This window comes from Hypanus sabinus, chromosome 13 (assembly GCF_030144855.1).
Source record: "Hypanus sabinus isolate sHypSab1 chromosome 13, sHypSab1.hap1, whole genome shotgun sequence".
NCBI lineage: Eukaryota > Metazoa > Chordata > Chondrichthyes > Myliobatiformes > Dasyatidae > Hypanus > Hypanus sabinus.
This window is the reverse complement of record NC_082718.1, coordinates 11,449,432-11,477,098: the sequence shown is the minus strand read 5'-3', so window position 1 is coordinate 11,477,098 and position 27,667 is coordinate 11,449,432. Positions and strand designations below refer to the sequence as shown.

Genomic DNA, 27,667 nt, shown 5'->3' with positions numbered 1-27,667 from the left:
GGATGATTGTGTTGAATGCTGAACTGAAGTCTATGAACAGCATCCGAACGTATGTGTCTTTTTTGTCCAGGTGGTTTAGGGCCAGGTGGAGGGTGATGGCAATGGCGTCATCTGTTGAGCGGTTGGGATGGTACGCAAACTGCAGGGGGTCCAGTGGGGGGGGGGGGCAGCAGGGTCTTGATATGACTCATGACGAGCCTCTCAAAACACTTCATGATGATGGATGTAAGTGCAACGGGACGGTCGTCATTTAGGCAGGACACTGAAGACTTCTTCAGTACGGGGACGATGGTGGCGGCCTTGGAGCACGTTAGAATGGTGGCGCTGCTCAGGGAGATGTTGAAGATGTCAGTGAGAACATCTGCTAGCTGGTCTGCACATCCTCTGAGCACTCTACCAGGAATGTTGTCTAGTCCAGCAGCCCTCCGTGGGTTGATCCTGCACTGGGATCTTCTCACGTCGGCCACGGTGAGACACAGCACCTGGTCATTCGCAGGAGGGGTGAACTTCCTTGCCGCCACATCATTTTCCGCCTCAAACCGGGCGTAGAAGTTATTCAGTGCATTTGGGAGGGAGGCATCACCCGCACAGTCAGGTGATGTTGTCCTGTAATTGGTGATGTCCTGGATGCCCTTTATTACGTACCTGTGACACGTGACAGTGGTGTACTTGTCATGTGACAGGTGTTGAAGCTATACTGGACTTGAGGTAATGGTCTTGTAATGGTGGAGTGACATCATTTTCCCGCCAGTAGAGGTCATGTGACAGGTTTTTTTACAGGGTATAAAAGGAGGACCCCTCCCTGTGACGAGGGGCAGTTCGTGGCTGGATTTGCCATGTTGACTTCATGCCACTGCGTGATTTAATATCATGACACAGTGTGGCTGAAAGATGGAGTTTTATTTTATGCCTAAAGTTTGAAAAGTCATTGCCAGCAGTTTCCTTATAATACTGCTAGTTGAGAATCAGTGGAGAGCGAAGATCGGAGTTCGGGAGTTAAAAGATCGAGGAAAGTTGATTTCGACGGTGAAACAGGTTCGACCTTGTTTGATCCTCATTTGGAAGGAATTCCTTGACTGTCCCCGTGTTAATCCCTGTGAATAGCAGAAGGGATTGGGAACAGTTTTGTAAAGGAAAGGTCAGTGCCTTTAAGCCGTTTCATTTTCATCTTCGCAAATTCTTTGTAGGAAAAGTAGTTCAACTGGGAATCACAGCAAGACGACGTGAAAGAGAATTTAAATCATCTTAAAATGTCTCTCCCTTAAATGGACTGTAAGCATTTTGAACTTTTGCAACATTGCTTTAAGAACTGTTTAAGCTGCCGCACAGCAGCTGATTCCCGGTTACATTAGTAATTTGTTTACTTTTGGGGGATTTGTTTTTCAGTGTTTAATAAATGTTTTTGTTTATTATCAAAACCCTGCATCATATATTTATTGTTGCTGAATCCGTAACACCTTCCACATGTGCCGTGTGTTGCCGCTGTCCTGGAAGTGGCTGTGGATTAGCTGGGCATGTACACGATTTGCCCCTCTGATGGCTCAGGACAGTTTGGCCCCTGCTGTTGTCAGAGCTGCCTTGTCACCTGCTCTGAAGGCGGAGTCACAGGACCTCAGCAGCGCACGCACCTCTACGGTCAACCATGGCTTCTGGTTGGCACGTATAGTGATGGTCTTGGACAGAGTAACATCATCAGTGCACTTGCTGATGTAGCTGGTCAATGATGCTGTGTACTCCTCTAAGTTGGTAGAGTCGCCATCGGTTGCAGCCTCCCTGAACATGTACCAGTCAGTGTGTTCAAAGCAGTCTTGAAGAGCAGAGATGACTCCTGCTGGCCAGGTTTTCACCTGCTTCTGAACTGGTCTGGAGCACCTAACAAGCGGTCTGTCTGCTGGAATTAGCATAACAGAGATGTGGTCTGAGTATCCGAGGTGGGGGCGAGGCTCTGCCCGGTAAGCGTCAGGAATGTTTGTGTAAACCAGGTCCAATGCGTTCTCCCCCCCGTTGCAAAGTCCACATACTGATGGAATTTGGGGAGCACTGACTTAAGGTTCGCATGGTTCAAATCACCGGCGACAATAAACAGACCATCAGGGTGTGCGTTCTGCAGTTTGCTAATAGCCCCGTACAGTTCACAGGACGCCTCCTTAGCATTAACACTGGGGGGAATGTAGACACCTAATATAAGGACAGAGGCGGATTCCCGTGGCAAATAAAATGGTCTGCATCGAACTGTCACAAACTCCACTAACGATGAGCAGTGTCTGGAAACCAGCAGAGAGTTCTTAGACCATTCTGTGTTGATGTAAACACACACACTGCCACCGCGAGCCTTACTGGAGACAGCTGCATCTCGTCTGAATGAAACAAAGCTAGCCCGTCTAGTTGGATGGCAGCGTCCGAAATCCCATCAGTGAGCCATGTCTCCGTGAAGACATACGCGTAGGAAACTCTGTACTCCCACCGAGTATTACGTTGGAATCGGATGTAGTCCATTTTATTGTCCAGGGAGTGGACATTGGAGAGCAGAATGGACGGGAGAGCCGGCCGGCTAGGGTTTGCTTTTAGCCTGGCACGGACCCCTGCCCATTTGCCTTACTTCTGCTTCCTCGCACATCGCTTTCGACATCTCCATCTCTGGCTCCCAGCATCAGGTAAGTCCAAGGATTGTAGGCCCGTTCCCCTCAGCAAGCCGACGTCGCGTAATTCAGCCAGCAGATCTTTGTGGAGGTTTGTTTTTGGATGATCTCTGTATTGTAGTAGTATCTGGCGATGGTAGATACCCGCTCTGTTATCCATGTGCCCTAATCAAAAATTGAGTATCAAACTTAAAATAGAAAATTAAATTAAAGTAATACCAGGTCTGAAAGGCCGCTGCTGCCATGCCGTGCCGCCTTATATGAAGGGAAAGACAATGCTGTGGCTGATTGCCTCTCAGGGCAAGCCATTGAGGCCATACACATGGGGGTTGACTATGCTGGCATGGCAGCTGAACGAGCTACTGACCCAGAGGTCCAGGCGTACTGATCACCATCATGGGCCTGATACTAAGTTCAAGAAAGCTGCGTTTCTCTCCTGTGCAATGTCTCAACTGGTTGACCCTGCCCCATATTGTCCACAAACTGGAGATGGACTGTTTTTGACTCCAAATTGGCCTCTAGCATCAGGGCCAGAAGGCCTCTCAGAAACTGGTTGCTCTACTGTCTGTGTGGCACGGCCTTAGAGAGTACATTCACAATCAGACTGCAGCCTGTGTGGAGTATCAGAGCGCAAAAAATAACTGTCATCTTCAGGCACCACTGACACCTTTTAAGCTCCCTGAGCGACAGTTTGACCATGTCAATGTGGACCTTGTTGGTCCTCTTTGCACTTTCCACAGTTTCATGCACATTCTTACCTTGGTGGACTGGAAAACCAAGTAGCCGGGGCAGTCCCACTGGCATCGAGGAAGGCTGCAGAAGTGACTCAGGCTTTTATCAGCACCTGGGTTGGTCAGTTCGTCACCCCATCTGATATTTCCTCTGACCACAGTCCCCAACTCATCTCAGACCTCTGGGCTATGATGTCTCCGAACCTTGGTTTTAGGCTAAATCACATTACAGTATATCATCCCTAGTCCAATGGTCTGTGTGGGCAGTTTCACTGCTCCTCAAAGGCTGCTTTGAGGAATTCCCCGGTGGATGGGTGTTGGCATAATTTTCACCCAGTGGTCCCACTGAAGCTCATAACTGCTCCAAAAGTGGTCATTGACGACTGAGTTATTATAGGGACAACCATTACGAGTGCCAGGTGATGTTATTCTGGATGGCACAATGACCTGGTTGGCCTCTCAACAGCATTCCTCCCTCCTCAGTAAATTTGAGTCCTTTGCATCTATTCCTACCTCCCATCATGGCATACAGCAGTCTTGGGTTCCTGTTGACCTACGTTCCATCTCCTTTGCTTTGTCTGCCATGATGCAAACCAATATCCCCTTACGCCCCCTTACGATAGCCTAGTTCTGTGTTTTGGAATGGAGAGAAAAGAATGTTATCATAATTAAGAGGGGTAACTCCAAGTGTATTTATGTAGTTCACTTTAAACCAGCCCACCAATAGCGCCACTTTTGGTGCTATTCTCATGACCCTTTACCCTTTTCAACAGTTGCTAATAATTTCGTTATTCTTCCTGATGATCAAAAGATCATCAGACTTGTATAACTCCATTACAAAGGCATGTGTATTGCTTAGAGATAGACACGCTCCCTCCAACTACAGACAAATACCAGCCAGCACTGCATTTTATCATGCCTTTGTGTGCCTTTATTCCCTCTAACAATAACTTCTTCAATTATGTCCTTAAATGTCTGCAAGAACTGGAAAGTTTCCAATTCCACTTCTACCCCTTGTTTCCCTATTCTACTAGCTTGTCCCAGATCATCATCATTTTGTTTTGTGGCCTTCTTCAATTTCTGCCAAAGGGAACTGATTTGTGTATCTGTAATACCTAAGGTATTGACTGTGGACATACCTACTCCTAACAACTCTATCAAGCTCATTTTACTTCCCTGCCTTTTCGTTCTGAACTCACCATGAGTAACTTGTTTAACCAGTAAAAGGTGATTAGTAAAATCCCCACAAAACTGGGAGGTCACAAAACAAGTCAAATTAAAAACTACCTCCATGTGTCTGTAACCTGGTACTAGAGTAACCTTTTTGCCAGAATCTTCTAATAATCATTCTATCTGCCCTTCCTTTCTCCCACACATGTCCCTCTGGCCCTCACTGCACTGTGGTGCTCTTGTGGTAGCTGGGGTCCTACAATGATCAATCCTGACTGGAGCAGCCTGATTGCTTTGCCATACAAGATTCATTGCCACATTTAAGTGTGAATGGTTGGTTGTTCTCATGTTTCTGCACAATATATATTATTATGGACACATACAGCTTCGTTACCACACAAAGCAGGGGTGGCAGATGGATGGGGTGAGGGCAGATGTGCGGGAAATGGGAGAGATGCGTTTGAGAGCAGAGTTGATGGTGGACGAAGGGAAGCCCCTTTGTTTAAAAAAGGAAGACATCTCCTTCGTCCTGCAATGAAAAGCCTCATCCTGAGAGCTGATGCGGCAGAGACGGAGGAATTGTGAGAAGGGGATAGCATTTTTGCAAGAGACAGGGTGGGAAGGAGTGAGATTGGAATTGGAACAGGGTGTGGTGGTCGAGACTGTTGATGTCCCGTTGGCAATTAGTAATAAAGAGATCCAGAGCAAGCCAGAGCGGGTTGTCCATGAACAGTCCCCATCCCTGACATATTTAGTTGTTTGCCTGTTCTCCATCTCCCTCTGGTGTCCCCCCCTCCTCCTTTCTTTCTCCCGAGGCCTCCCGTCCCATGATCCTTTCCCTTCTCCAGCTCTGTATCACTTTCACCAAACACCTTTCCAGCTCTTAGCTTCATCCCACCCCCTCCGGTCTTCCCCTATCATTTTGCATTTCCTCCTCCCCCCACTACTTTCAAATCTCTTACTACCTTTCCTTTCGGTTAGTCCTGACGAAGGGTCTTGGCCTGAAACATCAACAGCGCTTCTCCCTATAGATGCGGCCTGGCCTGCTGTGCTCCACCAGCATTTTGTGTGTATTGTTGTTTGAATTTCCAGAATCTGCAGATTTCCTCGTGTTTGCTCTTTAAATTCTACTGCGAAGCCTCTGCCAGTGATGCCTACACTGAAGAAGTTTAAATCTTCTCTTTGACGGGAGTTCAGGGAAACCCTCTCTCACTGCTCCCCATCTATAATTCCTTCAGCCCTTCAACTTTTCAATCATATTTTGACCCAGACCCACTATTACAGCCATATATCCTTCCTTGGAACGTGTCTGCACTGCCAACTGACTCCAGTTGGCTTCAGGATCTGTTTTCGAGCTTCTCAATTTGGACCTTCTGAGGATCCCAGGTACTCACATTTAATTGTCTCTGCCTCCCGTTGTTTCTCCCATCGAGCTCTGAGGGCGACACTTTCTGCCATGAGAAGGTACCTGGCGTCCCTATCACAATCCCTTCCACGCCTCCAGGACACCTTTTTCTCCGTTTGCAATGGACCTGTCTGTTACTGCATCCTCTGTCGGATCCATGCGTGCAATCGCCGTTTCTTTGACTTTATCACGTCCTGCAAGGATCGCAAGATCTTCCATCTGCAGACCCCAGAGCATGGACCTCGTATCATGGCCCCGACCCCGGCCATCGATCTTGGCTGCCCCAGCAACCCAGGGCATATTCAAAACCCAGACTCCAGCACCATCAACGCGGGTTCTTCCGCCAGCTCCGTCTCCGAGCTTACTTCTTTGACAAGGGCTCTCCTACCACCACCGATGACCCCTTCTCCCATCTTCAACCCTCCTTGTGCAGATTTCCTTGTGTTTGCTCTAACCATTTTAGTAACTTTCCTATAAGAACATGGGCTCTTAACTTGGTAAGCAGCCTCATGTGTGGCACCTTGTCAAAGACCTTCTGAAAGTCCAAATATACAACATCCACTGCATCCCCTTTATCTATCCTACTTGTAATCTCCTTACAGATTTCCAACAGGTTCGTCAGGCAGGATTTTCCCTGAAGGAAACCATACTGACTTTGTATTATCTTGTTCTGTGTAACCAAGTACTCTATCACCTGATTCTTAACAATTGACTCAAACATCTTCCCAACTACTAAGGTCAGGCTAACTATTCTACAGTTTAGTTTCTGCTGCCTTCCTCCTTTCTTAAAGAGTGGAGTGATATTTGCAGTTTTCCCGTCCTCTGGCACCACACCAGAGTCCAAAAATTTTTGAAAGATTATTTCTAATGCCACCACAAACTCTAACACAACCTCTTTCAGAACCCTCGGATGTAATTCATTTGGTCCGCGTGACTTATGTACCTTTAGGTCTTACAGCTTTTTGAGTACCTTCTCTCTTGTAAAAGAAACTGCACCCACTTCTCTTCCTTCACACACTACAACATCAGGCATGCTGCTCGTGTCTTCCACGGTGAAGACTGATGCAAAGTACTCAATTAGTTCATCAGCCATCTCCTTCTCCCCATTATTATTTCTCCTGCCTCATTTTCTAGCAGTCCTATATCCACTCTTTTATTCTTAACATACTTGAAAAGTACTTTTACTATCCACTATGATATTACTTGCTAGCTTGCTTTCACATTTTATGCTTTCCCTTCTGATGATATTTTAGTTGCTCTCTGTAGGTTTTTAAAAATTTCCCAATCTAATTTTTGCTTTGTTGTATGCCTTTTCTTTTGCTTTTACAATAGCTTTGACTTCACTTGTCAGCCACAGTTGTACTATTTTACCATTCGCGTATTTCTTTATTTTTAGAATATACATGTCCAGCACCTTCCTCACTTTTCCCAGAAGTGCATGCCATTGCTGCTCTGCTGACATCCCTGCCAGCAGTTCCTTCCAATTTACTTTGGCCAACTCCTCTCTCACACTGCTGTAATTTCCCTTACTCCACTGAAATACTGCTACATCAGGCATTACTTTCTCCTTATCATATTTCAAGTTGAATATAATCATATTGTGATCTCTGGTTCCTAAAGGTTCTTTTACCTCAATCTCCCTAATCGCCTCCAGTTCATTACATCACACCCATTCCAGTACAGCTGGTCCCCTAGTAGGCTCAATGACTAACTACTCTAAATAGCTATCACTTGGGCATTCAACAAACTCACTCTCTTGAGATCTATTACCAATCTGATTTTCACATTTAACATGCATGTTAAAATCTCCCATGACAGCCACAGCATCATGTCTGCCAATCTGTAATAGTGCAGCAAGATCATTCACCTTATTTCTTATACTCCATACACTTAGATACAGCACCTTGAGTACTGTATTTGCTGTCCTTTCTGATTCTGTATCACTAATGATTTGATACTCAGCCTGGTGGCTGCAACTAAGTCCCATCACCTGCCCGTCCTTCCTGACAGTCTGTTGCGTGCTAGCTTTACTTTTTTACCATCTGGACTATCCTGAGTCCCTTCACTCCAGTTCCCATCCCTCTGCCAAATTACTTTAACCCCCCCCCCCAACAGCCCCAACCAACGTGCCTGCAAGAATATTGGTCTCCCTCGGGTTCAGGCGCAACCCATCACTTTGGAACAGGTCTTCGCTCCCCCAAAAGAGATGCCAGTGATTCAAGAACCTGAAACCCTGCCCCCTGCACCAGCTTCTCAGCCATGCATTTATCTGCCCAATCATCCTCTTTCTGCTCTCACTGGGGCATGGCACAGGCAGCAATCCAGAAATTATTATCCAGGAGGTCTTGCTTCTCAGCTTTCTACCTAACTCACTAAATTTTCTTTTCAGGACCTAATTGCTTTTCCTTCCTATGCCATTGGTACCAATATGTACCAAGACATCTGGCTGCTGCCCCTCCCTCTCCAAAATGTTGTGGATGCGATCTGAGACATCCCTGACTCTGGCACCTGAGAGGCAACACACCATCCGTACAAACAAGTTGGATGAACTCAGAGGTCGGACAGCATCCGTTGAAATGAGCAATCAACGTTTTGGTCAACACACCATCTGGTTGTCCCCTTCACATCCACAGAATCTCCTGTCTGTTCCCCTCACTATTGAGTCCCTGATCACTACCACTCTGCTCTTCTCCCTCTTTCCCTTGTGCACCATGGTCCCATGCTCAGTGCCTGTAACACGGTTGGCATGGGATTCTCCCGGGAGGTCATCCCTCACACAAGTATCCAAATTGGTATACTTGTTTTTCAGGGGAATGGCCAGAGGGGTGCTCTGCTCTCACTGCCTATTTTCATTTCTCCTGACAGTCAGCCAGCTGCTTGCCTCCTGCAACTTCGGGGTGACTACTTCCCTGTAACTTTGATCCGTCATATCCTCACTCTCCCGTATAAGCCAAAGGTCATCCAGCTGCTGCTCCAGATCCCTAACACGGTCTTCAAGGAGCTGCAGCTGGATGCACCTCATGCAGATGTAGTTTCCTGGGAGACTTTGGGTCTCCCAGTTCTCCAACATCTGGCATGAAGAACACACCACAGCCACTTAAATGGGACAAGAAGAGAAGAAAAGAAGATGAAAAGGAAACTTTAACAGATGCTTTATACAGAGCCGATGCCTCTTCCGAGCCAAAGCCTGTCATTTCTACTCTTACCACTGGCCTACTGTCAACAATGGCCATTCCAACAATGTCCATTCTGACAATGGCCACTTGACTTATCCCTTTTGTACTTTTATTTAGTTCGTAGAGGTCTGTTGATTCTGCTGATAGGCCTCGTAGAATGGACAAATGCCCGTGAAGCCAGCTTTTTAAATAACTGCTGCCGACCTGCGAGAAATATCTCTGCATAGAGCTCGGTTGATGCCGCTGATAGGTCCTATACAACTTTGGACCGCGGGAGATATCCGTAGTAACTGGAGGAAACTTGCATTATCACGGGGAGAACGTACAAATTCCTTAAAGACGGTGGTGGAAATTCAACCCCGGTCACTCCTACTGTAAAGTGTTATGCTAACCCCTATGCTCCCATCCATCTTCCAACAATACTCCTCCAAACTGCACAAATTCCTCGCATAACACTAAATCTAGACCTGCTCAGTCCTGTGTAATTTATTACTGACTCCAGATCTCCCTCTGTGCATTTGCTGCTCTGTGTTACACTCTCTGCAGGGTGGTTGCCAATTTCTTGTTTAACATTTCAATATATTTTGCTCCTCTTGTTGACTACTGCAGCATATCTTCACACCTCACACATTGACTGAGCTGCCTTCATGTCAGAAATGAATAAATTCCAATCATGCAAGGTCCTGTGTAAAATAACCAAACTGATCACAATGAGTTCATGGAAGGAGGTGAACTACACAGAAACATGTGCATATTGAATGTACTGAGGTTTCTCAGTGGAGCTGAAAGACTGTACTGGAGTGGTGTCGATTCACTGGGACAGACAGCACTTTAACTATTATTTTCTTATACTTTATTTGAAAATTATCCAATAAACCTGTGTATCAATATCCATCAGACATGTACTGACAGTCAATATTGCAGTCACAGACAATTCCCTGAATGAGCTTATATTGAAGATGAATCGGTAAATGCTACACTTGGAGAGTACGGTAGGGAATTGAGGAGTTGGTTTTTTGATGGGAGAATTAGCGAAACAGAAGGTGCTGCACTGAATGGAACCAGCAAATGATGGTGTGTGAATGAGCTCTGGCATTCTGGTTCAAATGATGCAGGAACTTAATCTGTCAGTTAAATGAGATATTATGAAGTCATACAGCAGTTGGTCAATTATTGTTGGACTTTGGAGAACAGAAACAAGGAAGTCTCACCGATATTCTACACTGTTACATTGAGACCTCAATTGGAGTTCATTAAATTCATTCAGATGTAAGGAAAATGTACAATACTATTTTAAAGCTTTGCATTATCTGCACTTTCCAGCAATTAGAATTTCCAGCAATTATTTCCAGCAAACAGGAAATATTAGTTTATCAACAAGATCTTATTAATACATCTCAACTATCACAGAGAGAGAACCTGTGTAGAACAAAGAAGAATATGAGTTAAAAAATAACATGCTCTGCAAATCTTCTCTCACAATCTGACATCCACTTCAGTTTTGTTCAACTTGTTCAGTTACTCTCCAATCAACAATCCACAAACTTTCCTTTAACCCTTGTTCTACAGTTACAGTGCATATTTATCTTTACTTTCCCATGTCTTCCTGTGCAAATGCTCTATAATGAGCAATATTTGCAGCCTTTTTATATCAGACTTACAACATCTATACATTTTTTCTTCCAAATAAGGATTAGTTTTGTGTTCTTTTGAACAAAATCTCAGGAAATTGATAATGCCTTCTTCTTGTCAGTTTCATGAGATCAAGCCTTTCACAGCCATGGTCCAAATGCAGAACAAACAGCCAGATTCCACTGGTGAAGTGCTGAAGTCACAGCGTCACTCATTTAAAATATGGCAGCATTTGACTGAATGCAGCATTGAGGAGACCTGGTCATTCTACGACAAGGGGTATTATGGAGAAAATATTTCAATGGTTGGATTTATTACTCACTCAATGTAAGTTGGCTGGTAGAGTATTCCAGCCTAGAACATCACTGCCTGAATTGCTTAGGTCAGTGTCTCAGACACAACCATCATCAGCTGATTTATCAATAACTTCCTACAGCCTACTGCTTAGCAGTGGGGACATTAACTAGAGGGTAGAGATCTTAGATAATTGGTAAGTGGTGATCAAAGGTGACAGGAGGAATCACTTTTGATCAGGGAGTTGTCAGGATCGGAAATCTACTGATAGAACATGATTGGGGAACAAGAGAAGATCCAGGGAAAGGAAGATCTGTTTGGCCCATCAGTCTCACTCCACTGGAGATCAATAGATTCATTCCCACATTAGGTTAGTTCATACACCTTCCAGAACTGTCCCTGGAAAAACATCAAGTATCAAGCAATCTATTATCTCTGCATCCTTCCATGCTCCTTCTGAGTAGAGTTCACTGCAACCTTTTTTTGGACAGTGACCATGATTCTAAATTGAACCCAATCCTTACAAATGGATTGCAAACTTTCCAGAGTCAGTGACAGAGAAAGATCATCCCCCACGATGGGAAATGGATGAGAAAAAGACCAGGACAATTGTATGTATGAGTGCGTTCATCATAAGCTGTAGCTGATGAAGTATTCACCTGAAAATTACATTGTAATTGTTGTTATTTATAATATTTATTGAGATCTGATTTCATGAAAAACATCATGGGAACATAAATGTTTTAGGCAGCCTCTATTTCTCAGTGTTCAGTTACAGAGGAACATTCCACAGTCACACTTGAAGCTCACAAGACATTCCTGTGGTTTCCCAATCTTCATGTTCAGATCTTTCAGTGATTGGTTTGCAGAATTTTTTATGCAGGTGGGTCCAGCCAATTGGGTTTGATTTCAATGGTTCGTGAAACCTCCAATATCTAAGACCTGCACATAAATAGGACTGCCTCAGGATTGAAAATCTATTCGACACAGAGAGCTGGGAGAGAGAGAGGTGGGAGTGGCAGCAGGATATCCCTACCTTCACTGAGAAACCTGACACTAATGTTGAATTATTTTCTTGTGTTTCAGGTCTGAGGGAAGAAACATGATGCTGATGTGGATTTTGGTGGTGACCACACTGCTTGTCAGTGATGTGGCAGGTAAAGCCCATTGATTCAAGGAACTTTAGAGATATATATCTGTGTTGGGACTACGGGACATGGGAATTTGTGGGCATTGGGTCCGGTTGGGGTATGGTAGGAAATGTCTTGTTTGGGACATTCAACTTTGAGCTATTGAGATGGAAGATGAGTCAGAGACTCTCCTAGAGATCAGGAGACAAAGACATCAGATTACATCAATACTGATGCATAGTGGACAGTGAGGAAGGTTATCAAATCTTGCAGCATGATCTGAACCAGCTGGGAAACTAGAGTGAAAAATAGCAGGTAGATTTACGGCAGACAAGTGTGAGGTGTTGTACTTTGGGAGGACCTGAGTTACAGGAATAGGTTCAATTGGCTAGGACATCAGGCCCTGGAGCACAGGAGAGTGAGGGGAAATGTCAGAGAAGAATAGCAAATGATAACGACCATAGATGGGGTGAGTGCATGCAGGCTTGTTACCCTGGGGGTGGGTGAGAGTAGTACCAGAGGTCAGAAGTTTAGGGTGAAAGTTGAAATATTTATGGCAAATCTGAAGGTTAACTATTTCTGAGGGGGTACACGTGTGGACTGAGCTGCCAGCGGTGGCAAAAATGGATTCAATTGCAACATTTTAGAGAAGTTTGGATTGGTATATGGATAAGATTGATATGGAGGGCTGTAGTTTAGATGCCAGTATGTAGGACAAGGCAGAGAATCAGAAAGATACAGAGCCTATGTGCTGAAAATATTTCTCTCCCTCACACATGAATCCTGTGAGCAATGACTTGTATCCATCCCTTTGGCTTTTGACCCTCTGCAGAGCTTGTCTTGAAAGTTTGTGCTCCGACTGCTTACTATCCCACCATTCCCCATAAGTACCCTTGTACTGTTAGATCCCAACAAATGCATGGCCACATTCTCTGAGGATTGATTTCCACTTCCACTTTTGTTCCTACCTGACCAGTCGACAAATGTCTTCCTGTAACCTAATCATTATTCTATACTGTCTACAAGAATGTCAGCTTTAGAATCATCAGCAAACATCTTCATTGTCAAAGTCAAAGAAACTTTATTCTCAAATTATGTATAGGTCAGCCATTGCTACCCTGATTATCATTTTCTTTCAGTCAATAAAAACACAACTGAATTATTGCAAATTTGATGTATTTTAAGTCAGATGAACAACAAAGTTGCAAAAGAAGAGAAACTGTGTAGAATACAGAGAACATAAATTGTAGAGTCACACTTGTGCAGACACCCTTTCGAGGTCGGTAGGTTGTGGAATGAGTTCAGAGTTGAGCTGTTTTATATTATCCATGCTAGTTCAGGAGCCTGCGGGTTGCAGGGTAATAACTGTTCATAAACCTGGTGGTGTGGTGCTGAAGGTTCCTATGCTGTTTGCGCAAAAGTTGAAGCAAGAACAGAGCATGACCTGGATAGTGGGTGGTGGGGTCTTGAAAATGGATGCAGGTTCCTTATGGCAGCAATCTGGTTAATGCATTAAATTTTCAGGTGGGCTTTTCCTGTGATGAACTGAGCTGTATCCACAACTTTCTGTAGTTTTTTAGAAAACCAGTCAGGATCCTCTCCTGTATGCATCTATAACAGTTTGTCAAAGTCTAGCTGACAGGCCAAATCTATGCAAAATACTAAGAAAGTAGAGGTCCTGTCGTGTATCACACATGAGACAGACAGACAGACATATTTTATTGATCCGAGGGAAATTGGGTTTCGCTACAGCCGCACCAATCAAGAATAGTGTAGAAATATACCAATGTAAAACCATAAATAATTAAATAATAATAAGTTAATCATGCCAAGTAGAAAAGTAAGAAAACTAGTCAGAGCGGCAGTAACAGGCTACATGCATGGCCAGCGCATGCGCATCCTTCCAATACTAACCCTCAGCTAATCTATAATTTTACAGATTATACAACAAGAAAGCTATTGGCCAGCATATCCATGTCAACCATCAAGTACAATTCTCCTCACCCCCTTCACCACACACGGCTTGTCGCCATCCAACGTGCTATTTTGATTCAAGTATTTCTCCAATGTTTCCAAGTGCTGTGAGTGTACCCACCTCTCCCACCATCTCAGAAAGTGAATCCTAAATGGCATTCACACTTTTAATGAAAAAATCCTTAGATCCCCTTTGAATTTCTTATCCCTCACCTTAAGCAATTTCCACTCATTTTAGAAGTCTCTGTACTGATGAATATTTTCTCACCACCACCCAATTGATGCCTCTCATTATACTGTGTATCTCTATCAGGTCTTCATTCAGCCTCCTCTACTCCAGGGAAACAAACCAATTCCATCCAGTCCCTTCTCGAATCTGAAACATTCCACCTTGGGCAACATCTCAGTGACTCTCCTCTGCACTCTCTCCTGTGCAATAATAAACTCCAGGTGTGAACTGAACAAAATGTTTCATAAATTTGTTTCTCTTAGATCTACTTGAATCAACTGAATGAGACTTTCTCAAACATTTTGTTAAAATCCATGTTTACCACATGAAACGTTCTATCCTTACTGATACTTAATTATAGCCTCCAAAAATTCAATTTCTCGTCAGATAAAACCATCTCTTTACAAAATGTTTTATCCTAGGTTAATCTGTGAAACATGAAATATGAATTTGTTCCATCCCTCAGAACTGTTTGTAATCATTTCCCACCACCAGTGTCTGACAGTCATTTGTTGTTGTCAGGTTTAACCAGTGTCCCTGTTACAATGAATGGTGTCCGTCCAGAAAGCCCTCAGTCCTCTGGCACCATGATGTGGGTAAAGAGCACTGGCCATCTTCTGCAAATCCACAGTGTGTCTGGTGTTGTGACTAATGGAAATTGTTTCATTATTCTATCTGTTTTAAGGCTCAATTCCTATCCAACAAAATGGGACTGATCCCATGGACGCGGACGAGCTATGGTTCTTGATTCACAGTCTAACCCAAGGACTTTGTGATGACAAGTGGTTTTATTTTGTTGATGTAAACTCCTGTTTCCGGTATTACCCTTACTCAATGACATGGAATGAAGCTCAGGTAAGTCCCTGAAACCCAGCAATAGTACATCAAGGCCTGGAGAATGTTGGGCTCTGCTGGTTTATTCCCATTAACTCACAGCACAGACTCTAGTTGAATTGTCAATGATGGGTTCTTATGTTACAGGGTGTGCTTCACTGTGGTTATGGGCTCCGCTTCCTATCAGTCAGATCAATGTCGAGAAAACTGGGAAATAAAGAATGTAAAACAATAAGATCCAAAGTCACAGGATCAGAGTCAGGCCATTCAGCCCATCAAATCTGCTCCACCATTCCATCATTGGCTGATTTGTTATCCCTCTCAATCCCATTCTCCTGCCTTCTCCTGCAACCCTCAAAACCCTGACTAATCAATACTATCAAACTTCACCTTAAATATACCCAGTTACTTTATCTGGAAAGCTGTCTGAATTCCAGATTCACCATCCTCTGGCTCAGAAATTTGTCCTCATCCCTGCTCCAAATCCCTCTCCCACAATCGTGAAGCTGTGCCCTCTAGTCCTTAACTCCTTCACTACTGGATACATCCTCTCTACATCAACTGCATCTTGGCATTTCAAGACTTGATAGGATTCAATGAGACCTCCTTTCTTTCTTCGAAACTCAAGTGAATTAAGGCCCAAAACATCAAATGTTACTCCTTCATTTCTGGCATCATTCTCATGAACCTCCTTTGGATGCTCTCAAATCACAGTGCATCTGTTCTAAGAAAGGAGGTCCTAAGCTGTTCACAATACTCAAAGTTCAGTCTGACCAGTGGCTTATAAATCCTCAGAATTTCGTCCTTGCTTTTGTATTCCAGTCCTCTTTAAATGAATGTTATCATTGCATTTGCCTTGCTTACCACTGACTCAATCTGCGAGTTAACCTTTAGGGAATCCTGCATGACTACTCCCTTGTCCCTTGCAGCTCTGATGTTTGAATTAGAATTAGAATATAGTCCATATCTTTATTCCTTCTGCCAAAGTGCATGATCATGCCTGTCCTTTTCTGTATTCTATCTGCCACTTCTATGCCCTTTTCCCAAACTGTCTAAGTCCTTCTGTACACACCCTGCTTCCTGAGCACTATCTGCCCCTCCACCTACTTTCATATCGTCCACAAACTTGGCAACAAATCCATGAATTCCTTCAAGCAAATCATTGACATATAATGAGAAAAGAAGCAGTCCCAACACGACCCCTGTGCACACCATTAGTCACCAGCAGCCAACCAGAAAAGGCCCCTGTTATGCCTCCTGTCAGTCAATCTTCTATCCATGCTAGAACATTTCCCATATTACCACAGACTCTTATCATGTTAGGCAGCCTCATGTGCAGAAATGTCCTTCTGAAAATCCAAAGAAACAACATGCACTGAGTCTCCTTTGAGTATCCAGCCTGTTATTTCCTAAAAGAATTCCAACAGATTTGTCAGACAATACTTCCCCTTTAGAAAACCAGACTGACTTTGGCCTATATTATCATTTGCTTTTAAGTACCCCAAAAGCTTGTTTTTAATGACAGACTCCAATATCTTTCCAACCACTGTTCAGGATAATATCAGCTGTACCAATTCTCAAGCCACACATTCATGTGCCAATTCATCCTATTCTTACCCCCCCCCCACACCCCCACCGTCATGTGGCACTGGCAGCAATCCACAGATCACTACCCTGGAGGTTCTGCTTTTTAGGTTTCTGCCTAACCCCCTATATTCTCTTTTCAGGAACTCCTCATTTTTCTTATCTCTGTCTTTGGTACCAATATGTTGCCCAACTTTTGATTGTTCACCCTCCCCCTTTAGAATGTTGTGACCCAGTCTGAGACACCTCTAACCCTGGCAACTGGGAGGCAACGTACTGTCTGGGTGTTTTTTTCAGGTCCACAGAATCTGCTTTCAGCTCTTCTAAAATGGAATCCCCTATCCCCCAGCATGGATTGAGAATAAGAGGTCAGTTATTTAAAACAGAGTTGAGGAAGAGCTTCTTCTCCCAGAGAGTTGTGGAGGTCTGCAATGCACTGCCTCGGAAGACGGTGGAGACCAATTCTCTGGATGCTTTCAAGAAGGAGCTAGATAGATATCTGATGGATAGGGGAATCAAGGGATATGGAGACAAGGCAGGGACTGGGTATTGATAGTGAATGATCAGCCATGATCTCAGAATGGCGGTGCAGACTCAAGGGGCCGAATGGTCTACTTCTGCACCTATTGTCTATTGTCTATTATCACTACTGCACTCCTCTTGACCCCCATCCCTTCTGAACCACAGAGACAGACTCAGTGCCAGAGACCTGGTTGCTGCAGCTTCCACTTGATAGTTTATCCTACCCCACGCCCCAGCCCCGAGAGTAAACAAATCAATCTACTTTTTATAGGGGATCAGACACAGGATAATTTAGGAGAAACTCCACAACCAGTGGAGTTAACACAGTGTTTCTTTTGACAGCAAACACTTTGAAGAACAACAAGTCTGTTTAAGGAAATTCCTAACAACAGGTCAGATGATTTACTGAGGACCCAGTGTGAGGATTAAAGATAATGATACTCTTTTATTTATAGGATTTCTGCAATCGATACACACATTATGGAAATCTGGCAACTGCGACCTCAGACAGACACAACACATTCATTTCCACAGTGATCACTTATGTGGATAAAAAGAACCCAACGACGTGGATTGGCCTGAATGACATATGGGAGGTAAAGTTCATGATGACGTGTTACACTGTTACCAAAGATAGAATTACACTGGACAACCTGCTGAGTAACTCGGATATGGCAGTGTGAGCGTGAAGTCACTGGGTGTATCCGAATGATCCAGGGACATGAGTTTGAATCCCATTCCAGCATCCAGGAACTTGGATCCAAGTAAATAAAATGCAGTAAATCCAATAATTCCCCTGTCTGGCCTCACTGCGACTCCAGTGTGTAGAATCTTAGCTGCCGTATGAAATAGTCAGACGATGATCAGGGAAGAACAATAAATGCTGGTTGTTCACAGCGTCACTGTGTCCAGTGAACAAATAAATCCCACACTTTTATGACGTTTAAGATAATTAAAGGATTTGATAGGATTGAGGCAGGAAATATGTTCAAGATGTTGGGAGAGTCCAGTACCAGAGGGCATGGATTGAGAATAAGAGGTCAGTTATTTAAAACAGAGTTGAGGAAGAGCTTCTTCTCCCAGAGAGTTGTGGAGGTCTGGAATGCACTGCCTCGGAAGAGGGTGGAGGCCAATTCTCTGGATGCTTTCAAGAAGGAGCTAGATAGATATCTGATGGATAGGGGAATCAAGGGATATGGGGACAAGGCAGGGACTGGGTATTGATAGTGAATGATCAGCCATGATCTCAGAATGGCGGTGCAGACTCGAGGGGCCGAATGGTCTATTTCTGCACCTGTTGTCTATTGTCTATTGTCTATTGACCCTGTTTATCTCCACATGAGCCTTCTCTCTCCCTTCTTCATCTGACACGATCTGTGTAACTTTCCTTTCTCCATCATTTCGTCACCGAACGTTGACCCCAATAAGTCACATCCTAACAGTGTGGAGAAAAGGGTTTCTCTCGAGGAGCCTGTTAGTGGGAACTGAACTGAATTGACGGAGGAAAGAGAGGTTGGCTCTCAAATAGAGGAAGCTTGGACATAGTGTGAAAGCGAGGATAGGCAGATGATAAAGAAGGGACGTGCTCAGACCGATAGTTTGAAATGTGTCTATTTTAATGCGAGGAGTATTATGAATAAAGCTTTTGAGCTTAGAGTATGGATCAGCACTTAGAGCTATGATATTGTGGCCATTACAGAGTCTTGGATGGTGCAGGGGCAGGGGTCAGGCTTTAGGTATTTCAGAAACGATAGGGAGGGGGGGTAAAAGAGGTGGGGCGTGGCACTGTTGATGAGAGATAGTGTCACGGCTGCAGTAAAGGAGGAAGTCATGGAGGGATTGTTTACAGAGTATCTGTAGGTGGAAATTAAGAGCAAGAAGGGGTCAATAACTCTACTGGGTGTTTTTTATAGACCACCCAATAGTAACAGGGACATTGAGGAGCAGATAAAGAGACAAATTCTGAAAAGGAGTAATAATAACGGGGTTGTTGTGGTGGGAGATTTTTAATTACCCAAATATTGATTGCATCTCCCTAGAGTGGGGGGCTTAGATGGGATAGAGTTTGTTAGGTGTGTTCAGGAAAGTTTTTTGACACATTATGTAGATAAGCCTACAAGAGGAAAGGCTGCTCTTGATCTGGTATTGGGAAATGAACCTGGTCAGTTGTCCGGTCTCTCACTGGGAGAGGGTTTTGGAGATAATGATCGCAATTCTATGTCCTTTTCCATAACATTGGAGAGGGATAGGAACAGGCAAGTTAGGGAAAAGTTTAATTGGAGTAAGGGGAAATATAAGGCTATCAGGCAGGAATTTAGAAGCATAAACTGGAAACAGATGTTCTCAGGGAAATGTATGGAAGAAATATGGCAACTGTTCAGGGAATATTTGTGTGGGGTTCTGAGTAGGTACTTTCCAGTGAGACCTGGAAAGGAGAGTAGGGTGCAAGATCCGTGGTGTATAAAGGCTGTTGTAAATCTAATCAAGAAAAAATGAAGAGCTTACAAAAGGTTCAAAAAAACTAGGTAATTATAGGAAACTATAAGAATATAAGGCTCGCAGGAAGAAGCTTAAGAATGAAATTAGGAGAGCCAGAAGGGGCCATGGAAAGGCCTTGGCGGAAAAGATTAAGAAAAACCCTGAGACATTCTACGAGTTTGTGAAGAGCAAGAGGATAAGATGTGAGAGAATAGGACCAATCAAATGTGATAGTGGAAAAGTGTGTATGTGACCAGAGGAAATAGCGGAGGTACTGAGTGAATACTTTACTTCAGTATTCACTACGGAAAAGGATTCTAGTGATTGTAGGATGGCTTGCAATAGACTGCAAAGCTTAAGCATGTAGATATTAAGGCAGAAGATGTGCTGGAACTTTTGGAAAGTATCAAGATGGGTAAGTCACCAGGGCCGGACAGGATGTACCCCAGGCTAATGTGGGAAGTGAGGGAGGAGATTGCTGAGCCTCTGGCAATGATCTTTGCATCATCAATGAGGATGGGAGAGGTTCCAGTAGATTGGAGGGTTGTGGATGTTGTTCCCTTATTCAAGAAAGGGAGTAGGAATAGCCCAGGAAATTATAGACCAGTAAGTCTTACTTCAGTGGTTGGTAAGTTGATGGAAATGATCCTGAGAGGCAGGATTTATGAACATTTGGAGACACATAATATGATTAGGAATGGTCAGAATGGCATTGTCAAAGGCAGGTGATGCCATATGAGCCTGATTGAATTTTTTGAGGATGTGATTTATCACATTGATGAAGGTAGAACCATAGATGTAGTGTATATGGATTTTAGCAAGGCATTTGATAAGGTACCCCATGCAAGGCTTATTAAGAAAGTAAGGGGGCATGGGATCCATGAGGACATTGCTTTGTGGATCCAAAACTCGCTTGCCCACAGAAGGGAAAGTGTGGTTGTAGACCAGTCATACTCTGCATGGAGGCCGGTGACCAGTGGCATGCCTCAGGGATCTGCTCTGGGACCCATACTCTTTGGGATTTTTATAAATGACCTGGATGAGGAAGTGGAGGGTTGGGTTTGTAAATTTGCTGATGACACAAAGGTTGGGGGTGTTGTGGACAGTGTGAAGGGCTGTCAGATGTTACAGTTGGACATTGATAGGATGTAAAACTGGGTTGCGAAGTGGCATATGGTGTTCAATTCAGGTAAGTGTGAGGTGGTTCATTTTGGTAGGTCAAATATGATGGCAGAATATGATATTTATGGTAAGACTCTTTGCAATGTGGAGGATTAGAGGGATCTTGAGGTCCGAGTCCACAGTACTTTTAAAGCTGTTATGCAGGTTGACTCTGTGGTTAAGAAGGCATACAATACATTGGCCTTCATCAATCATGGAATTGAGTTTAAGAGCTGAGAGGTAATGTTGCAGCTACAGGGGACTCTAGTCAGACACCATTTGGAGAACTGTGCTCAATTCTGGTCGCCTCACTACAGGAAGAACGTGGAAACCATAAAAATGGGGGAAAAGGGGAGATTTACAAGGATGTTGCCTGGATTGGGGAGCATGCCTTATGAGAATGGGTTGAACTCAGCCTTTTCTCCTTATAACCATATAACAATTACAGCACGGAAACAGGCCAACTCGGCCCTTCTAGTCCGTGCCAAACGCTTACTCTCACCTAGTCCCACCGACCTGCACTCAGCACATAACCCTCCATTCCTTTCCTGTCCATATACCTGTCCAATTTTACTTTAAATGACAATATTGAACCTGCCTCTACCACTTCTACTGGAAGCTCATTCCACACAGCTACCACTCTCTAAGTAAAGAAAATCCCCCTCATGTTACCCCTAAAGTTTTGCCCCCTAACTTTCAACTCATGTCCTCTTGTTTGAATCCGCCCTACTCTCAATTTAAAAAGCCTAACCACTTCAACTCTATCTATCCCCCTCATAATTTTATATACCTCTGTCAAGTCCCCCCCTCAGCCTTCTACACTCTAAAGAATAGAGACCTAATTTGTTCAACCTTTCTCTGTAACTTAGATGCTGAAACCCAGGTAACATTCTAGAAAATCTCCTCTGTACTCGCTCTATTTTGTTGACATCTTTCCTATAATTCGGTGATCAGGACTGTACACAATACTCCAAATTCGGCCTTACCAATGCCTTGTACAATTTTAACATTACATCCCAACTCCTATACTCAATGCTCTGATTTATAAAGGCCAGCATACCAAAAGCTTTCTTCACCACCCTGTCCACATGAGATTCCACCATCAAGGAAATAAGCACCATTATTTTAAATCACTCTGTTCCACTGCATTCCTCAATGCTCTACCAGTTACCATGTATGTCCTATTTTGATTAGTCCTACCAAAATGTAGCACCTCACACTTATCAGCAATAAACTCCATCTGCCATCTTTCAGCCCACTCTTCTAACTGGCCTATATCTCTCTGCAAGCTTTGAAAACTTACTTCATTATCCACAACAACACCTATCTGCATACTTACTAATCCAATTTACCACCCCATCATGCAAATCATATGACAAACAGCATTGGACCCAGTACAGGTCCCTGAGGCACACCACTAGTCACCGGCCTCCAACCTGACAAACAGTTAATCAGCACTACTCTCTGGCATCTCCCATCCAGCCACTGTTGAATCCATTTTACTACTTCAATATTAATACCTAACGAGTCAACCTTCGTAACTAACCTTCCGTGCAGAACCTTGTCAAAGGCCTTACTGGAGCTTACATAGACAACATCCACTGCTTTACCCTCGTCAACTTTCCTCATAAACTCTTCAAAAAATTCTATTAAATTTCTCAAACATGACCTTCCATGCACAAATCCATGCTGACTGTTCCTAATCAGACCCTGTTTATCCAGATAATTATATATACCATCTCTAAAAATACTTTCCATTAATTTACCCACCACTGACGTCAAACTTACAGGCCTATAATTGCTAGGTTTATTTTTAGAAACCTTTTTAAACAATGGAACAACATGAGCAATATGCCAACCCTCTGGCACCATCCCCGTTTCTAATGACATTTGAAATATTTCTGTCAGAGCCCCTGCTATTTCTACACTAACTTCCCTCAAGGTCCCAGGGAATATCCTGTCAGGATTCAGAGATTTATCCACATTTATATTCCTTAAAAGTGCCAGTATTTCCTCCTCTTTAATTGCCATAGTTTCCATAACTTCCCTACGTGTTTCCTTTACCTTACACAATTCAATATCCTTCTCCTTAGTGAATACCAAAGAAAAGAAATTGTTCAAAATCTCCCCCATCTCTTTTGGCTCCACACATAGCTGTCCACTCTGATTCTCTAAGGGACCAATGAGTGACAGAGGATGAAAGGAGGCCTGATTCAGGTGTACAAGATGATGAGAGGCATTGATCATGTGGATAGTCCGAGACTTTACCCCAGGGCTGAAATAGTTAGCACGAAAGGGCATAGTTTTAAGGTACAGGCGAAATGTAAGGGGTAAGTGTTTTACACAGAGAGTGGTGAGTGCATAGAATGGGCTGCCAGCGGCAGTGGTGGAGGCGGAAATGATAGGGTTGTTTAAGATTCTCCTCCATGGCTACATTGAGCTTAGAAAAATAGAGGGCTATGAGTAAAGCCTAGGTAGTGCTAAGGAAGGGACATCTTCGGCACAGCTTTGTGGGCCGAAGGACCTGTATTTTGCTGTAGGTTTTTTATGTTTATATGGATTGATTAATGACTCTCCTTTATTTATTGTTCTGCACCTCAAGTAGAAACTTTTCTCCATGCTGAACTTGTTGAATCTTCACATTTGAGGGAGAATCCCAGTGAGCTGCTTGGCCATTCCACACACAATCATCTGGCTTTAACATCCAAGTGTTAATTTTAGCTCTGGCACTACAACTAGAGCAGGTAGCTATTCAGAAAGAGAGTGAGAGAGAGAGAGAGAGAGACAGACAGACAGACAGACAGACAGAGACAGAGGGAAATAGAGAAACAGAGAGAGATATCAAACTCAGTCATTGAGGGATGACAATGTTCAAATTTGCTCAAACTTTATTGATAAGTATGAATTCTCATTTTTGGTCCTTTCCCTGCAAATATTTTCTCACCTTCAGTGGTGTCTCCGTACCCTATCGATACATTGGAGACCAGAACTGTACACAGGATCTGAGTGTGTCACAAATTTTCATGCCTCCAAATCCCATTTGGTTTTGTAGTTTGTGTTCATTCATGTGAAGTTCTTCTGTCCTTTCTCCCTCTAGTGTTTATGAGATCAGACTGTGTATTTGTGCTCAATGACTCATTGTCCGAGTTGTCATTATTCATTTTCCCTGACTTTTACTCTCAGGTCCGGTTTCTTTTGTTCCCAGGATTCTGTTACTTCCATGAGATTTCCCCCACCCTGACAGTCCGTCATTTAAAATCTCATTCACTGCCCTGTTTGCTCATATTCTGGTCTCATTCTGACTCGGGTACAGCTCCTCCTTGTACCATTAAGTGACAGGTTTCTGAACGATCCCACCGGAATAATCACTGATTTATGTCCCACAGGAAGGGAATTTCGCATGGAGTGATGGAACAAGCTACACCTATAGAAATTGGGCTAAATCTGAACCCAGTGATCGACAGTCCAGTGAAAACTGTGTGCAGATTCATTTTTTTTCAGGTAAGTGCAGCAGTGAGAGAAATGTTATTTTTTCAAGTCCATTTCAGAGACAGTATTGCAGAAGGAATGAACCAACCCCATGCTCAGCAGAACTGGACTCATTGCCCAGTTAGAGGAGGATAAATGGGATGTATTGCAAGGACAGAGGAACAGTCCGTGTATGAAGATAAGAAAAGACACTTCTCATGCTGGGAATCTGAGATAAAACCTGCAGTTTCACAAACACTCAGCAGGTCAGGCAGCAACTATGGAGAGAACAACAGAGTTAATATTTCATATTGAGAACTTGGTCAGGTTCAACTCAGTATTACCTTGTATGTGGAGCGATGCACAAGGGATGTAATACCAGGTTTGCAAGATCAACAATGTGCCACTGCAGATAAAGAAAGTCAAAAACATGAAGAAGCGTAAAGTTATCAGTGTGAAATTGAAACCTGAAATATTATGTTCAACTTCTGCATCACTCCATATGGTATATTAAACTATTCAATGGATTACAAACTCTGTCCCCATTATGTGAGGTCAATGGAATGGGAAGGGCTCAGATTATCTCTGATGGGACAGTCATATTTTCCAGCTCACACATGGAGTTCCAACCCAGGGTGAACCGAGCACTCAGTTTGGAACAGTTCAATCCCCGGTGAATATTGCATGATGTCCGATTTGAGCAACACACACTCTGACTGCACATGGTCCACAGGAAGTGATTCCCTTTATTCACAAGGCAATGTCATGGAACATGGTCAGGGAAACTTCATGGCTCACAGACAATAAACACTTAAACAAATCTGAAAATTGAAAATGCTGGGTAGCTTAACCAGGCCTTTGACAACTTTCCGCGTTGTAGGCTGCTCTATCATATTAAGACACATTGAATCCGGTCTGAGCTGGAAAGATAGATTCAAATGGCTTTGTAGTGGAAGGTAGAGGCTGATGGTTGGTCTGTTTCTTGTTTTGGAGATTGATTTTGCCATTATACTATCAATATCGGAACCTTTGTTATTCATTAGTTATCTAAATGATCTGGATGCAAATGCACAAGGAATGAAGACAGTTTTGCCCCTATTGACATCAATGAATCCGGGGTTGAGAAGCTTAACAGCTTTAAGTTCCTCGACATAAACTTCACCGAAGATCTCACATGGCCTGTACATACCGGCTGTGTGGTGAAAATGTTCAACAGCTCCTCTTTCACCTGAAATGGTTGAAGAAGTTTGGTATGGGCCCCCAAATCCTAAGAACTTTCTATAGGGGCACAATTGAGAGCATCCTGATTGGCTGCATCACTGTCTGGTATGGGAACTGTACTTCCCTCAATCACAGGATTCTGCAGAGAGTGGTGCAGACAACCCAGTGCATCTGTAGATGTGAACTTCCCACTATTCAGGACATTTACAAAGACAGGTGTATTAAAAGGGCCCCAAGGATCATTGGGGACCCGAGTCACCCCAACCACAAACTGTTCCAGCTGCTTCCATCCAGGAAACAGAACCGTGGGATAAAAGCCAGGACCAACAGGCTCCAGGACAGTTTCTTCCACCAGGCCATCAGACTGATTAATTCATGCTGATGCAACTGTATTTCTATGTTATACGGACTGTCCTGTTGGACGTAATATTTATTATAGATTACTATAAGTTGCACATTGCACATTTAGACATGGATGTAATGTAAAGATTTTTACTCTTCATGTATATGATGGATGTAAGTAATAAAATCACTTAAATTCAATTCAATAGGTTTTCAGAAGTCACAAGATTAGGGAGGTGTTGATCATAGTGAAAGAGGTTATTATAGATTACAGGGGGATCTACTTCAGTTCAGAAATTGGGCCAGGGAGGGAGAACTGATTCATTTTGGAAATTCAATCTGGTCTATGTATGGTCAGGCATTCTGGATTACAGTGGGACAGAGGAACAGAGGAGCACATGTGCATGGTTCATTGACAGCAGCTTCACAGGTACAAAGAGTGCTGAAAAAGGCTCTCAGCACACTAGTCTTCATCGGAAAGGACAGAGAAAGTATTTAGAAGGATGTTGCCAGGAGTAGAGGGACGGGTTTGAAGGGAGCGATTTGCCAGACTGGACCTCTATTCCTCGGAATATTTGAGTAGTCCAGTCTGACATTCTAAGGTGACCTGAACAAAATGTTTAAAAGTATGAGAGGCATAGAAAAGATGGATGGTAAGTCTATTCCCCAGTTTAGGGGAAGAGAAAATTAGGAGGCATAGAATTAGGTTTGAGGGGAATGATTTTAAAGAGAACAGAGGACAACTTCTTCAATCAGACAGAGGTGAGGATATAGAATGAGCTACCAGCATCAGTGATTGAGGCTGGGTCAGTATTCTCATATTAAAAGGACTTGGATCAGTACAGAGAGGGATGGGGCTTAGAATGGTACAGGCCAAATGCAGGAAATTGAGACCAAATGGTTGGAAATCATGGCTAACGTGGACTTACTGGTCTGAAACACTTCTATCCATGATGTATTGTTCTGTGACCTTGTGATTGCAACACTGAGCTGAGGCAGCACCTACAGAGAGAGAACAGAGTTTAAATCTTCATCAATGACTTTCCTGTTTCTCTCACTATACATGCTGCCTGACCTACTGAGTATTTCAAGTACTATTTTCAGATTTTCAGCCTCTGCAATGTTATGCTTGTGGACTAACAGGTTAATCTGGATTCCTTTTTCCTGTTTCAAGGTACTAAAGAGTGGAATGATTCTAACTGTGGCAAGAAACATGGTTTTGTTTGTTCGTACAAACTGCACTGAAATTGGAAGACTCCAGAACCATCCACTCATGATTTCAAACAGTGGATTCAGTGCCTGATTTCTTTGTAGCTGCTCTCACTGTCTGTGGTGTCTGTACTCGCTTAGTTTCTCAGCCAATAATAAAGAGAATTGCATCCTGAGCTGTGTGTGTTGTTGTTGTTTGAGTCCAGTTTCCAGCAGCCTTCCTGTCTCACTGTTGCTTCCTCACCACCTCAACACTCAGTGTTGAACTGCGGGGAATTCAGCACAGACTTTGCAAAATTAACTCATTCATTTTGGCCACAATTGGTGTGCTGGGTTCTGGCAACAGCACATGAGAGTGAAATAAAGGATCTCTGTTCAATAGATAATTGACAGAAATGGGAAAGAGATGATTTCCCATAGAATTCTAGGAACTGTGACATTCCTCACAGGATTCTACTCCTGAACTTC

At 43.5% G+C, this 27,667-nt stretch overlaps 1 protein-coding gene across 1 annotated transcript; it reads left to right on the top strand.

The window, feature by feature from the left end:
• Window positions 1-12,137: 12,137 nt before the first annotated feature.
• LOC132403437 (C-type lectin-like) lies at window positions 12,138-27,330 on the top strand. Its single transcript, XM_059986840.1, has 5 exons — window positions 12,138-12,204; window positions 15,066-15,235; window positions 17,776-17,916; window positions 24,346-24,460; window positions 27,165-27,330. Exons 1-5 carry the CDS (start codon window positions 12,150-12,152, stop codon window positions 27,233-27,235), a joined length of 552 nt encoding a protein of 183 aa, XP_059842823.1. The 5' UTR covers window positions 12,138-12,149; the 3' UTR covers window positions 27,236-27,330.
• The last annotated feature ends 337 nt before the right edge of the window (window positions 27,331-27,667 follow it).